We start from the raw sequence: 14,040 nt of genomic DNA on the forward strand, positions 1-14,040 counted from the left end.
GTTATGGGCTTGTAAATAAGCATTTCACTGTTGTATTCGGCGCATGTGACAAATACAATTTGATTTGATTTGATTCTATTTAATCGGTTACTCTCCGACCCTTCCACTGAACTATCAGTTACTCTGTCCCAGCCACACCCCAGACAAAGACACACCCTCTAAAGTTGGGTCCATGTACAGACAAAATAATACATGAGAAGATTGGAGCTGCAGCAGAGGAGAAGGCAACATGAGAATATAGCCATCGCACATCACACACATAGCTAGTAAACATTGCCTGAAACATCATCACCATCATCATTACTACTTTTATTATTTTATTCTCACTATTCAATAGAAAAGCTAAACTCCAGTTTTGTAATTCAGAACTCTGTTCCCATGATGTCATACTTGTGGATTCTCCTGCTGGGCAGTTTGGTGATTGGAGCCAAGACACAAGGTAAGCACTTTTACAACTAGTTTTATGGTGCTTTATGTTTCTTTTTCTAGCTGAGAGAAGTCGGTTAAAGGCCCAATGCAGCCGTTTTATCTCAATATCAAATCATGTATGGGTAACAATTAAGTACCTTTCTGTGATAGTTTTCAATTAAAAATTTCAAAAATTGTTTCTTAGCCATGAGCAATTTCTCAAGCAAGAATTGAGCTAGGACTGTCTGAGAGTGGTCTGAGTGGGGAGGGGGAAACTGAAAACTAGCTATTATAGGCAGAGGTTTGGAACTCTATTTATTAGATGCCTATTAACTAATTTACTGCCTGGTGATGTCACCAGGCAGGCCAAAACGCCATCCCACCAAAACAGGTGAACATTTCAGCCAATCAATTAAAAATGTTCTTAGGGGAGAGTGGGGTAAGTTGAGCCACCCTTGTTTCTAGGAAAACATACACAAAATTGATAATTTGACAAAATATTTAAGACGAGGTCCATATGGAAAAAGTGGCAATTTAGCTCCAAAAGATTTTCACCAAGTCAAATTAATTTATTGTGTTGTAGGTTTCATGATGTTTGTTTCTAAAACAAAGTAAATCGTTTAAAGATTGTTCTATACATCAGTTGGGGTCTATAAGCTTCAATATCAGGTCCTAAACCTAGCATGAAAATGCATCCTTGTAGCTATGTTGTCTAATATAGTCAAAATGTTTGCCTTTGGGGTAAGTTGAGCCAATGGCCATGGGGTAAAATGAGCCAATGGATGAGCCAATGACAAGTTGAGCAAATGAAAGTGTTTTCTTCCCAGGCATAATGCAAGGCATTATCTCTGGGATATGAGGTGTCAACAGGGCCAGGCCTATGTTAAAAGTGTTTAAAAAAGTTGAGTGTTTTTTTAGGTGTAATCCTGTGTTAAAATATTATTAAAATTATCAAGAGGCACAAAAGCTATTGTGATGGTGTTGAATTGTGTTTGGTTAATAAAGATAAACATGGTTTTAAAAGGTTAGTGGTAATATTGTATTCAGTACAGAAATGTGTAGGTGGCTTAATTTACCCTGTCCCTCAGCTTAATTTACCCTGTCCCTCGGCTTAATTTACCCTGTCCCTCGGCTTAATTTACCCTGTCCCTCGGCTTAATTTACCCTGTCCCTCAGGTTAATTTACCCTGTCCCTCGGCTTAATTTACCCTGTCCCTCGGCTTAATTTACCCTGTCCCTCGGCTTAATTTACCCTGTCCCTCGGCTTAATTTACCCTGTCCTTCGGCTTAATTTACCCTGTCCCTCAGCTTAATTTACCCTGTCCCTCGGCTTAATTTACCCTGTCCCTCGGCTTAATTTACCCTGTCCCTCAGCTTAATTTACCCTGTCCCTCGGCTTAATTTACCCTGTCCCTCGGCTTAATTTACCCTGTCCCTCGGCTTAATTTACCCTGTCCCTCGGCTTAATTTACCCTGTCCCTCGGTTTAATTTACCCTGTCCCTCGGCTTAATTTACCCTGTCCCTCGGCTTAATTTACCCTGTCCCTCGGCTTAACTTACCTTGTCCCTCGGCTTAACTTACCCTGTCCCTCGGCTTAATTTACCCTGTCCCTCGGCTTTCTTTACCCTGTCCCTCGGCTTAATTTACCCTGTCCCTCGGCTTAACTTACCCTGTCCCTCGGCTTAACTTACCCTGTCCCTCGGCTTAACTTACCCTGTCCCTCGGCTTAACTTACCCTGTCCCTCAGCTTATCTTACCCTGTCCCTCAGCTTAACTTACCCTGTCCCTCAGCTTATCTTACCCTGTCCCTCAGTTTAACTTACCCTGTCCCTCAGCTTAATTATCTCTGTCTCTCAGCTTAATTTACCCTGTCCCTCAGCTTAATTATCTCTGTCCCTCAGCTTAATTTACCCTGTCCCTAAATTTAACTTACCCTGTCCCTCAGCTTAATTATCTCTGTCCCTCAGCTTAATTTACCCTGTCCCTCAGCTTAACTTACCCTGTCCCTCAGCTTAATTATCTCTGTCCCTCAGCTTAATTTACCCTGTCCCTCAGCTTAATTTACCCTGTCCCTCAGCTTAATTATCTCTGTCCCTCAGCTTAACTATCCCTGTCCCTCAGCTTAATTTACCCTGTCCCTCAGCTCAACAAGTTGTGCCAAGAGACCACTTTTTTTTTACAAGCTATGTTTTAAATACTATAATGTTTACATGAATTCTGGCAGTGGTGGAAAAAGTACCCAATTATCATACTTGAGTAAAAGTATAGATACCTTTAATTGAAAGTTACTCAAGTGAAAGTCACCCAGTAAAATACTACTTGAGTAAAAGTCAAAAAGTATTTGCTTCTATATACACGTAAGTATCAAAAGTAAATTTAATTTCTAAGTTATATTTAAGTATCAAAAGAAAAAGTGTAAATCATTTCAAATTCCATATATTTCATGTCTTTAAAATATACGGATAGCCAGGGGAACACTCCAACAATCAGATATCATTTACAAACTATGCATTTGTGTTTAGTGAGTCTGCTAGGTCAGAGGCAGTAGGGATGACAATGTGTTATCTTATGTGAATTGGACCATTTCCCCGTCCTGCTAAGCATTCACCATGTAATGAGTACTTTTGGGTGTCAGGTCAAATGTATGGAGTAAAAAGTACATTATTTTCTTTGGGAATGTAGTGAAGTTAAATAGTAAAAGTTGTCAAAAATATAAATAGTAAATTAAAGTACAGATATCCCCAAAACACTACTTATGTAGTACTTTAAAGTATTTTTACTTAAGTACTTTAGACCACTGAATTCTAATTATATGTTGATATCTTTGTTAGAAAGAATACTATATTTCCCTTGACGGAGTGATGATGAATGTAAAAGAGGGCTCAACTTTTTTATTTAACCTTTAGGCAAGTCAGTTAAGAACATATTCTTATTTGGAATGACGGCCTAGGAACAGTAGGTTAACTGCCTTGTTCAGGGGCAGAACGACAGATTTTTACCTTGTCAGCTGGGAGGATTTGATCTAGCAACCTTTCGGTTACTGGCCCAATACTCTAACCACTAGGCTACCTGCCTCCTCAAAGTTACCCTACTCTCCCCTACACTAAAAGGGCATTATCATAACGTTCACAATTTCACAGTATTATTCCAACCTCATAGTGTGGAAATATACACTGAGGGTACAAAACATTAGGAACACCTGCTCATTCCATGACATAGACTGACCAGGTGAATACAGGTGAAAGCCATGATCCCTTATTGATGTCACTTGTTAAATCCACTTCAGTTAGTGTAGATGAAGGGGCAGAGACACGTTAAAGAAGGACTTTTAAGTCTTGAGATAATTGAGACATGGATTGTATATGTTTGCCAGTCAGAGGGTGAATGGGCAAGACAAAATATTTAAGTGCCTTTGAACGGGGTATGGTAATATGTGCTAGGCACACCGGTTTGAGTGTGTCAAGAACTGTAACACTGCTGGGCTTTTTATGCTCAACAGTTACCCGTGTGTATCAAGAATGGTCCACCACCCAAAGGACATCCAGCCTACTTGACACAACTGTGGGAAGCATTGGAGTCAACATGGGCTGGCATCCCTGTCGAACCCTTCCGACACCTTATAGAGTCCATGCCCTGAAAAATTGAGGCTGTTCTGACTGTTCTTAGGAAGGTGTTCCTAAGGTTTTGTACACTCAGTGTATATAAAACACAGGAAAATCACATTTTGGAATTCACTTTGTCTTTAAGTACAAACCTTTCACACCTGCTACTTCTAGTACATCCTGTCTGTCTATCTGTACCTGAGGCTGAAATGTAGAATAAAAAAAAATGTTTACAAACCCACTCAGATTTATCATTATATTATGTCAAATGTAATTTACCAAGATATGATGCTGGTGTGTAGTTGTGTTCTACTGTATATACATATATATATATATATATATATATATATATATATATATATATATATATATATATATATATATATAGTCCTATAGGTTGTGGCCTACTGCATGTGTCTATTCTATAGCGTGTGGACACTGGTAGAAATGTGTTTCATAAAACATTTTGTGACAACTGCTGATGTAAAAAGGGCTTTATAAGATTCATTTGATTGAGTCTCTTAAGGGTGTGTCCTACTGGACATGTTATGTGGGGTGTGGACCATGTGAATGTGTACTGTCTAGCTGTGTCCATGCTCTTTCTTTCTTTCTACTCCTATACTGTCTGTCTGTCTCCTCTCTTTCCCTCGCTTTCTCTCACTTCCCCCCGCTCTCTTTTTTTCTCTCTCTCTCTCACCAGTAGGCCGTTGTGTTTTCCTTTGAACAGCCTCAAGTCCACAACTAGCAGGGACACAGGTATCTGGCTTGAAGAATGATTAACTAATACCAGTATTGGTCACAATCTGTTGATTTACGAGTTATTAGTCTCACCTGGCTTTAGTCATGTTGGTGAATGTTGTGACTTAATAGTTGTTGTTAAGTGTTGTTTTCCACAGAGAGAGGCCTCACTCTCTGAGGGTTGTCAGGGAGAGTTGAGATATACAAAAATAAAAAACATTTCCAATTCACACATGCTATTAACACACACATGTACATGTGTGAAATAGTACAAATATAAGCACCCATTACATGATTATGAATATTATTCTTGGCTGCCACACCCACCCCTTGGTAGACTCTGGCTGGGATCTGAAACCAGTTCATTAAAGTGCAGCCATTTTATCTCAATATCAAATCATTTCTGGGTAACAATTAAGTACCTTACTGTGATTGTTTTCAATTAAAATGGAAAAAAATAGCAATTTCTCAAGCAATAATTTTGCTTGGACTGACTGGGAGTGGTCTGAGTGGGGAGAGGGAAGCTGTTATTGGCAGAGAGGTTTGGAACTATCTTTCTTATCGGTCTATTAACAAATTTACTCCATGGTGATGTCACCATCGAAGTCCAAACTCCATCCCACCAAAACAGGCAAAAATTTCAAGCGGTCAAACAGCACTTACACTAAAAGGGCATTATCATAATTTTCACAATTTCACAGGCAAATTTACATTCAATGATGAGACCGCCCATTTCCAAATGACAGAGGCAAATGCAGCACATTGCAATGCTCGCAGTTCTACCTCCAGTTACTGCAGGTGCATTTGAGCCCCGCACTCAACAATGCCTGCCGAAGCTGGTAAATAGCAAATTTACAAATACATTTAAAAAATGTTAAACATTAAGACACGATCACTAAAAGTAACTCATCAAGGTGAGATGAAGTAAAACTGATATAGGCCTATCTTTATATTATTAAACCAAATTATTTTTAGGGTTATTTGTATTTCCCTGGACTTACTTTAATTGTGTAAATTTGAATATAGGAAATGTATATATATAAGACTGTCTGAGCAAAATTTGGTGCCGACCTGGCTAGGCTGGGAGATTTGGGAGAGGACAGGGAGTGCTTCTCACGGTCTCACTAATCTTTGTCGGCTGGGTAGTGATACAGTATGTGCGAAGGATACCTACTGTTTGTGTGTGAAGGTATGTGCGTAAGGAGCCTGTATAAAATGGATGGTTTTGTACAACGGACTAGGACGTCCTCGTGAATAAACATTTTGGCTATTCAACCATAATCTTACAAATTCTAGGTTGCAGACTGAGCAGTTTAATTGAAGCTCAGTTTATGAACATTGATAACATAATTCATATAACACTAATATATACTGCTCCTTAAGACTACTGTTCCTTAAGACTACTGTACCTAATACATACTGTTCCTTAAGACTACTGTACCTTAAACATACTGCACATACATGTGGGTGGGGGATCCACATACAATTATACAGCGTGTTGCTGTTCTCCTCTGATATCAGAGCTTTTCTTAGCTGAATGACTTGTGTGTGTGTGCATGTGTTTAATACAGATAGCCTACCTCCTATATTCCATGTGTGTGTCTGTGTGTTAAATAGACAGCCTCCCTCCTATATTCCATGTGTGTGTTAAATAGACAGCCTCCCTCCTATAGTCTGTGTGTGTGTGTGTGTGTGTGTTAAATAGACAGCCTCCCTCCTATATTCCATGTGTGTGTGTGTTAAATAGACAGCCTCCCTCCTAGTATATTGTTTTACCCTAATTCTGACTAAAACTTCACACATCATTAATAATAATTTTATGATTCTAATCAATTTCATACAATTATATGGTTTCAGGGTGGAATATTCTAATCATTAATTTAAACATATAAATTCCATTATCAATCCACCCTTAATGACTAAATAATACACACTGAGACATCAAACACTAGATGGAAACATAAATGGTATACAAGAATAATCCAAACCAATACATGTATGTACATTCAATATTCATCTGTGACTGTTATAGGCCTATATCCAATTATAACTCTTCCTGTTAGGATTTTTTTTACAATCTTCATACAAACAGTCTAAACATTAAAAATAGTCTCATCCAACATTTGCTCCTCATAGTTAAAAGAAACAGAGCCTTCTCCTAGGCCTGAAGGCTTGTATTCGTCATCCCACTGGCCGGAGCTCGGAATCGGTCCGTATCTCACCATCTGTTGTGTCACTGACCTCTCCAGAGTCCTGGTGATCAAACCTCTCACACATGGGACCAAACAACATCCACACAGAACCAAAACACTCATACAGGTGAAAGTTGCCCACAACACAGTGATTATGACATTTTTCCATTTCCCAAACATACTGTCAAACCACTTTGTTAGAGAATTATCCAGCCCAGAGTTCTCTGCAAATTCGTGAGCTAATGTGGTTAAACCAGCCAGGGCCTTGGTCACTGATCCGTCCGGAGCTGTGTTATCGGGGATGAAAGTACAACACTCTGATCCGAATATCAGACACACCCCTCCCTTATCAGCCAGTAACATATCCAATGCTATTCTATTCTGCCATACCATCAAACTAGTAGCAGCTTTTTGATCTTCTAACCCTTTTATCGCATCTCTAGTATAGTTGGTGAAACGCTGTTGGTTATAGTAGATATAATTCATCCAATCTACATTTTATTGAGGGTTGACCACCAGAAGATGCTTGATTCCAATCCAGCCCATATCTGATTCCAATCCAGCCCATATCTGATTCCTAGCTTTGAACTCATCAGGCACCCTCCTTGTAACCCCAATGCTATTGATGTAAACTCCATCATCAAAGGACCCTGACGGAGCACTCCTTCTTTCTATTCTACCTGGCACTAGGTCTTTGTGTTGGATAAGGTTGAAGGGCATGCCTAACTGCACTAGTGCACAAATACCGGTCCAATTTGTAGGCAGGTTAGGCCACAGCTTCATACCTCCACACCCCCACCAAACATCCGCTCTAGGCCTTTTTATCTTACTAAAGTCCTCGGAACTCAACCATCCAGTCAGGTCCCTCATTGTCTTGTCGGTTGTAACATTCTCTGTCCTATTGCATGTTCTTACTTCCCCTACGTCCCACCCGTGTGTGATGTATTGAGCCATACAATATTAATGTCCTCCTGTAACTGTGAAAGGGGGAAGTCTGGATGTAATGGGCACATGGGGATACAGATAATGCAGATCAATGCAACTGTCATTGGCTGGCTTCCCTGCCTTCATGAACAGCTTTACCATACAGGCCGTTCCCCTGGGTGAATCAATACCATCAAGTGGAAACGGGGTGGTTGTCAACTGAGGTTTGGCTGTGGCACAGGCTTAACATTCTTCTTTAGCAACTGATCTGGCTGTATACTGAATCCATTCCAACCATAGGTTTGAATCCCCATAACCAGTTTCCACCTCAATCACTTCCTTCAGATCTTTCATCTGAACTATCCGCACCGCTCCCTGGCTCTGTACGACTCCACGGGTAATGTCCGTTTCGTCAGGGGTACTGCTGGTATTCTGGATGGCTTTAGAACTATCGCCAGCTCTATCCTCTGTTACCCGGAATGGTACCATAGTGTCAACCGAAACCTGGTCAAAACCAACATCACATAACCCTAGATTCTTTCTTTACATTTTTAATGGTAATTCGTACCTTTATGCAATACTTCCCTTGCTCCAGATTACAGTCAAAAACCCTCACATTCACTATACTCCATCTTCTTCCATACTGGGTATATGGATTTATATAACCCTCTCTCTCGGTGTGAGCTATGACCTGTTCCATGAACTACACGGGGACCTGCACAGATATCTTCCATAAAGGCTCATAATTCTAGACTGCCAAGGGGTTAGAGACCCCATTTGGTCTACATAGAACTCGACTGTCTCGCTATTAATTAGAATGAATTAGTCTTTCAATTTAACCTAAACAAGCTATTCAAATGTTCAGTTTATATCTTAAACAAACACTAACATCTGTATCTTTCCAGGCAAAATATTTCAATAGTTGTTTTACAATCCGAAACCCAAATTTTTGTCTATCGCATCTAGGCTGAGATACAAACCCAAGTCTCTCGTGTAGTAGGCAAGAATTCTACTGCTGGACCACCAACACAATTGAAATGACAGAGACGCAAATTACCCTATTATCATAAATATCTGTAGTAAAATCAGGCACGTACTACCGAGACAATTCCCAGAAAATAGCCCTAATTTAAAGATCCAAGCATTTCTCCAGCGAGTATTCTCATTAATCTCGCTCCCGTTGTCTCTGGCTCTCTCTTTCTCTCCCGATTGTCGCACCTGTCCTTCCCCTTATGTTTGCAATTTCGGTGGTTGTGTCCTACTCGGTCACAATGTTACACTCCTGGGTGAAATGTCCTGTCTCATCGCAATTGAAACATTTTCTATTCCCCTTAACCTTTCCTCGACAACATTCCGCTGAAAAGGCAGCGCGCGAAATTCAAAAATATTTTTTAGAAATATGTAACTTTCACACAGCAAATGAAAGATAAACATCTTGTTAATCTACCCATCGTGTCCGATTTTTAAAAAATGCTTTACAGCTAAAGCACAACATATGATTATGTTAAGTCAGAGTCAAGTCACAAAAACACACACAGCCATTTTCCAGCCAAAGATAGGAGTCACAAAAAGCAGAAATATAGATACAATTAATCACTAACCTTTGATGATCTTCATCAGATGACACTCATAGGACATCATGTTACACAATACATGTATGTTTTGTTCGATAATGTGCATATTTATATCCAAAAATCTCAGTTTACATTGGCGCGTTATGTGCAGTAATGTTTTGATTCCAAAACATCTGGGGATTTTAGCAGAAATACTCATAATAAACATGGATAAAAGATACTAGTGTTATTCACAGAATTACAGATAGACTTCTCCTTAATGCAACTGCTGTGTTAGATTAAAAAAACTTTACGGAAAAAGCATAATCTGAGCTCCGAACCCAAAACAGCCAGAGTAATAGCCGCCATTTTGGAATCAACAAAGTTAAAAACAACACCATAAATATTAACTTACCTTTGATCTTCATCAGAAGCACTCCAGGAATCCCAGTTTGACAATAAATGACTGATTTGTTCTATAAAGTTCCATAATATATGTCCAAATAGCCACTTGTTGCTAGCGTGTTCAGCCCAGTAATCCATCTTCATGAGGTGCGAGAATTTCATCCAGACGCGTCATGAGACCAGACCACTGACTCAAACAGGTCTCAGGAGCCACTCCTTTATAGTAGAATCCTCATTCAACTTTCAAAAGGCAGTTGACATCTAGTGGAAGCCCTAGGAAGTGCAACCTTATCCATATCTCAATGTGTACTCAGTAGGCAAAGCTTTGAAAAACTACAAACCTCAGATGTCCCACTTCCTGGTTGGATTTTTCTCAGGTTTTCGCCTGCCATATGTGTTCTGTTATACTCATAGACATCATTCAAACAGTTTTAGAAGCATCAGTGTTTTCTATCCAATAGTAATAATAATATGCATATATTAGCATCTGAGACAGAGTAGGAGGCAGTTCACTCTGGGCACGCTATTCACCCAAAAGTGAAAATGAACAGGGATGGGCAACTCCAGTCTCTGAGGGCCATAGAGTGTGTAGACTTTTGTTCCAACTCAGCTCAAACACCTAATTCAACTGGTCAGCTATTCAGTGTGGCCCGTTAAATCAGAAGGTGGATCAGGAGTAGGGCTGAAACAAAAGCCTGCACACACTGTGCCCCACTAGGGCCAGCTGGCCATGCCTGTTTGAGAGAAAGAAGAGTGTTGGAGTGAGAAGGTAGTCTTCTGTTTCACCTCTACACTCTCTGGCACAATGCTGCACCTTACTTACAATAGGGGAATATCACTGCCCCCTATGACTGCAACACACACACACACACACACACACACACACACACACACACACACACACACACACACACACACACACACACACACACACACACACACACACACACACACACACACACACACACACACACACACACACACACACACACACACACACACACACACACACACACACACACACACTAGAGTAGTCCTGCCATCTGAAAGTCGACGTCTGTCTGAATATTTATTGATGATGTTATAAAATGTGATGTGGGACACCATACCTGTTCCCTGCTAAAGGAAAAGTATGTTCCTCTCTCCAGAAGACCCTGCTGCTGAGCCAGAAACAAAGGAAGCAGAGGCAGAAGCAGCAGAGCCCAAGGCAGAAGCAGAGGAAGTAGCCGCAGAGGAGGCCCCAGCAGCTGAGGAGGCTCCGACAGGAGAAGTGGAGGAGGCTGCAGAAGAGGAGGAGGCTGCAGAGGACTAGGCTGCAAGTTCTGAGGTTGCTCCGACTACAGACCAAGAGGCTGCAGCTGCAGAAGAGGAGGCTCCGACTACAGACCAAGAGGCTGCAGCTGCAGAAGAGGAGGCTCCGGCTACAAAGGATGAGGCTGCAACTGCAGAAGGAGAGGCTTCGACAGAGGACACAGAAGTAGTAGAAGAACCAGCAGTGGAAGTAGAGGTGGCCCCTGTAGCTGAGCCAGAACCAGGTGAGCCACACACACACACACACACACACACACACACACACACACACACACACACACACACACACACACACACACACACACACACACACACACACACACACACACACACACACACACACACACACACACACACACACACACACACACACACACACACACACACACATAGTTGTTAATGGTTATTGTTGTATTTCAAAGCGGAGGCAGCAGAACCAGAAGCAGAGGAACCTGCTGTAGAAGAGGAAGCTGCAGGTCAGACACCCCTTATAACTACAGTACATTCATGGCCTTTGCATGTCTGTTAAGTGTATGTGACCCGTTTCCATTCATTTAGCTGTATGGTAGTGTTGTGTATGAACGAGTTCTTGGATCCATTTGTCCTTACTTTTGGGAATCTAAAGTGGAGGGGCTGGAGGTTCAGGTGAAGTCGGTGGGGAGAGTCAATTTAGTTTGCCTTCTGAGGACTCTGACTGACAGAGTCAACAGCCTGCCACAGCAACAGATCCAGACATTCTAGCCAATGACCTTTTAGAGTTCCCACAGGACAATGTAGAAGTTCAATTATAGACAAAATGTATGTTGGAATGCAAGGCCAAAGTGTCCTGAAAGAAGTCTTAAACTGTTGAACTCAAACTGTATATCCAAATATATTGATACTGTGATTCTGCCAGTGTGTAGGCCTCAATGCACTCTCCTCTAACAGTGTAAATTAAAATGAATTGATTAGTTTTCTCCTTCAAAATACACATGCTGGCATACACATTCACCCCCATCCCTCTCTGTGTAGTTCTTACGTTATTATGAAATGTGTGTTTAATGCCTAGATTCACTCCAGGCCGTGGAAGATCGACTTCATGGCTCACTTCACATTTAAAGATCATTTACGATTGAACTGGTATAATGAGCTCAGCCGCCCCCACATTCCCATGTTCACAGAGACTGCATACACGGAAGACGCTGCAATGCAGTCGAACATGGGAACATAGCCTTTAAAGGGCGGCTGAACTCACCGTTTTTGCCTGGGCTTGCTCCTAGGTTTTCTGCTGCTCATTAAAAAAAAAGTGATTTGCGTAATGGGGTGTGGTTCGATGTGGGTGTGCAATGATCGCTATATCGTACCCTGGAAGTTATTGTTGTTTGTCCCTCTTGAATCCTCGCAGCAACATCATAGCCACAACCACTTCACCCTCAAAATAGTTTATTAATTGAAGATACACTATATATACAACGGTATGTGGACACCCCTTAAAATGAGTAGATTTGGCTATTTCAGTCACACCCATTGCTGACAGGTGTATCTGGAGTGGTGTAAAGCTTGTCACTATTGAACTCTGGAGCAGTGGAAATGCATTCTCTGGAGTGATGAATCACGCTTCACCATCTGGCAGTCCGACGGATGAATCTGGGTTTGGCGGATGCCAGGAGCACGCTACCTGTCTGAATGCATAGTGGCAACTGTAAAGTTTGATGGAGGAGGAATAATGGTCCATACAGAAGTGGTTTGTTGAGATCAGTGTGAAAGAACTTGACTGGCCTGCACAGAGCCCTGATCTCAATCCCATCGATCACCTTTGGGATGAATTGGAACACCAACTGCGAGACAGGCCTAATCGCCCAACATCAGTGCCCAACCTCACTAACACTCTTGTGGCTGAATGGAAGCAAGTCCCCTGCAGCAATATCTAGTGGAAAGCTTTCCCAGAAGAGTGGAGACTGTTATAGCAGCAAAGGGGGACCAACTCTATATTAATGCCCATGATTTTGGAATGAGATGTTCGATGAGCAGGGGTCCACATACTTTTGGTCATGTAGTGTAAATCAATAAATCTGTAATACATGTTGATGGTTCTGTCGGGGAGGTCTTAGTCGTGAAATTTTACATTGTGCTAAGGTGTTTTGTGCAGTATTTCTGAAGTAATTTTTTTTTACATGAAAACGAGTCAGCTGCTGCGGTGCTAAGCTAACTCACCATTGCTTAGAAACATGCTGTTAGTACGGACTGATTTCTGAGAATAGGTCTACAACTTCATCAGCAAGCTGTTAAACTATCCTTAATAAAGGACAAGCTACACACTGTTTATCAGTGCCCAAAATCAACAGCTAGCTAAGTTCCATTTTTGTCACTGAAGCTATCTAGTAGCTAGCAGGCACATTCAGCAAGCAGGCTACGTTAGCTAAATCAGCTTGTGTGCTTCGGTGCTGTTTTGTTTTTACAACTTTCTCACTATCTAGTTGGCAGTGTTTCATAGGGAATCATGCTACAGAACAGGATGTGATTGGACACAAGACGCTCGCAAATAGGTTTTGAATTTTGGAATAATGACAATTGGCATTTGGGATGCAAGTGTACTGTCAATTCTCATTTTGCCCAAGACAGTGTGCAGATTCGAGTGATCACTGTCATATCAGCAAGTGGCCACTCGATAAAGGGCTTAGGGACCAAGTGTCCTTTCAACATAACAATGGCAACGTGTTTTCTTATGTAAACAAGTCTGAGGCGCTGCATGGACAGGTCTGTCTCAATTTAATTTTAATTTTTAATTTATTTAACCAGGCAAGTCAGTTAAGAACAAATTCTTATTTTCAATGACAGCCTAGGAACAGTGGGTTAACTGCCTGTTCAGGGGCAGAACGACAGATTTGTACCTTGTCAGCTTGGGGGTTTGAACTTGCAACCTTCCA

At 41.2% G+C, this 14,040-nt stretch overlaps 1 protein-coding gene across 1 annotated transcript; it reads left to right on the forward strand.

Moving 5' to 3' along the window:
• The first annotated feature begins 220 nt into the window (after window positions 1-220).
• On the forward strand, window positions 221-11,154 carry LOC127931120 (outer membrane protein H.8-like). Its single transcript, XM_052522567.1, has 2 exons — window positions 221-439; window positions 10,972-11,154. The coding sequence occupies exons 1-2, from the start codon at window positions 379-381 to the stop codon at window positions 11,133-11,135; spliced, it is 225 nt and encodes a 74-aa protein (XP_052378527.1). The 5' UTR covers window positions 221-378; the 3' UTR covers window positions 11,136-11,154.
• The last annotated feature ends 2,886 nt before the right edge of the window (window positions 11,155-14,040 follow it).

This window comes from Oncorhynchus keta, chromosome 7 (genome assembly GCF_023373465.1).
Source record: "Oncorhynchus keta strain PuntledgeMale-10-30-2019 chromosome 7, Oket_V2, whole genome shotgun sequence".
Classification (NCBI taxonomy): Eukaryota; Metazoa; Chordata; class Actinopteri; order Salmoniformes; family Salmonidae; genus Oncorhynchus; species Oncorhynchus keta.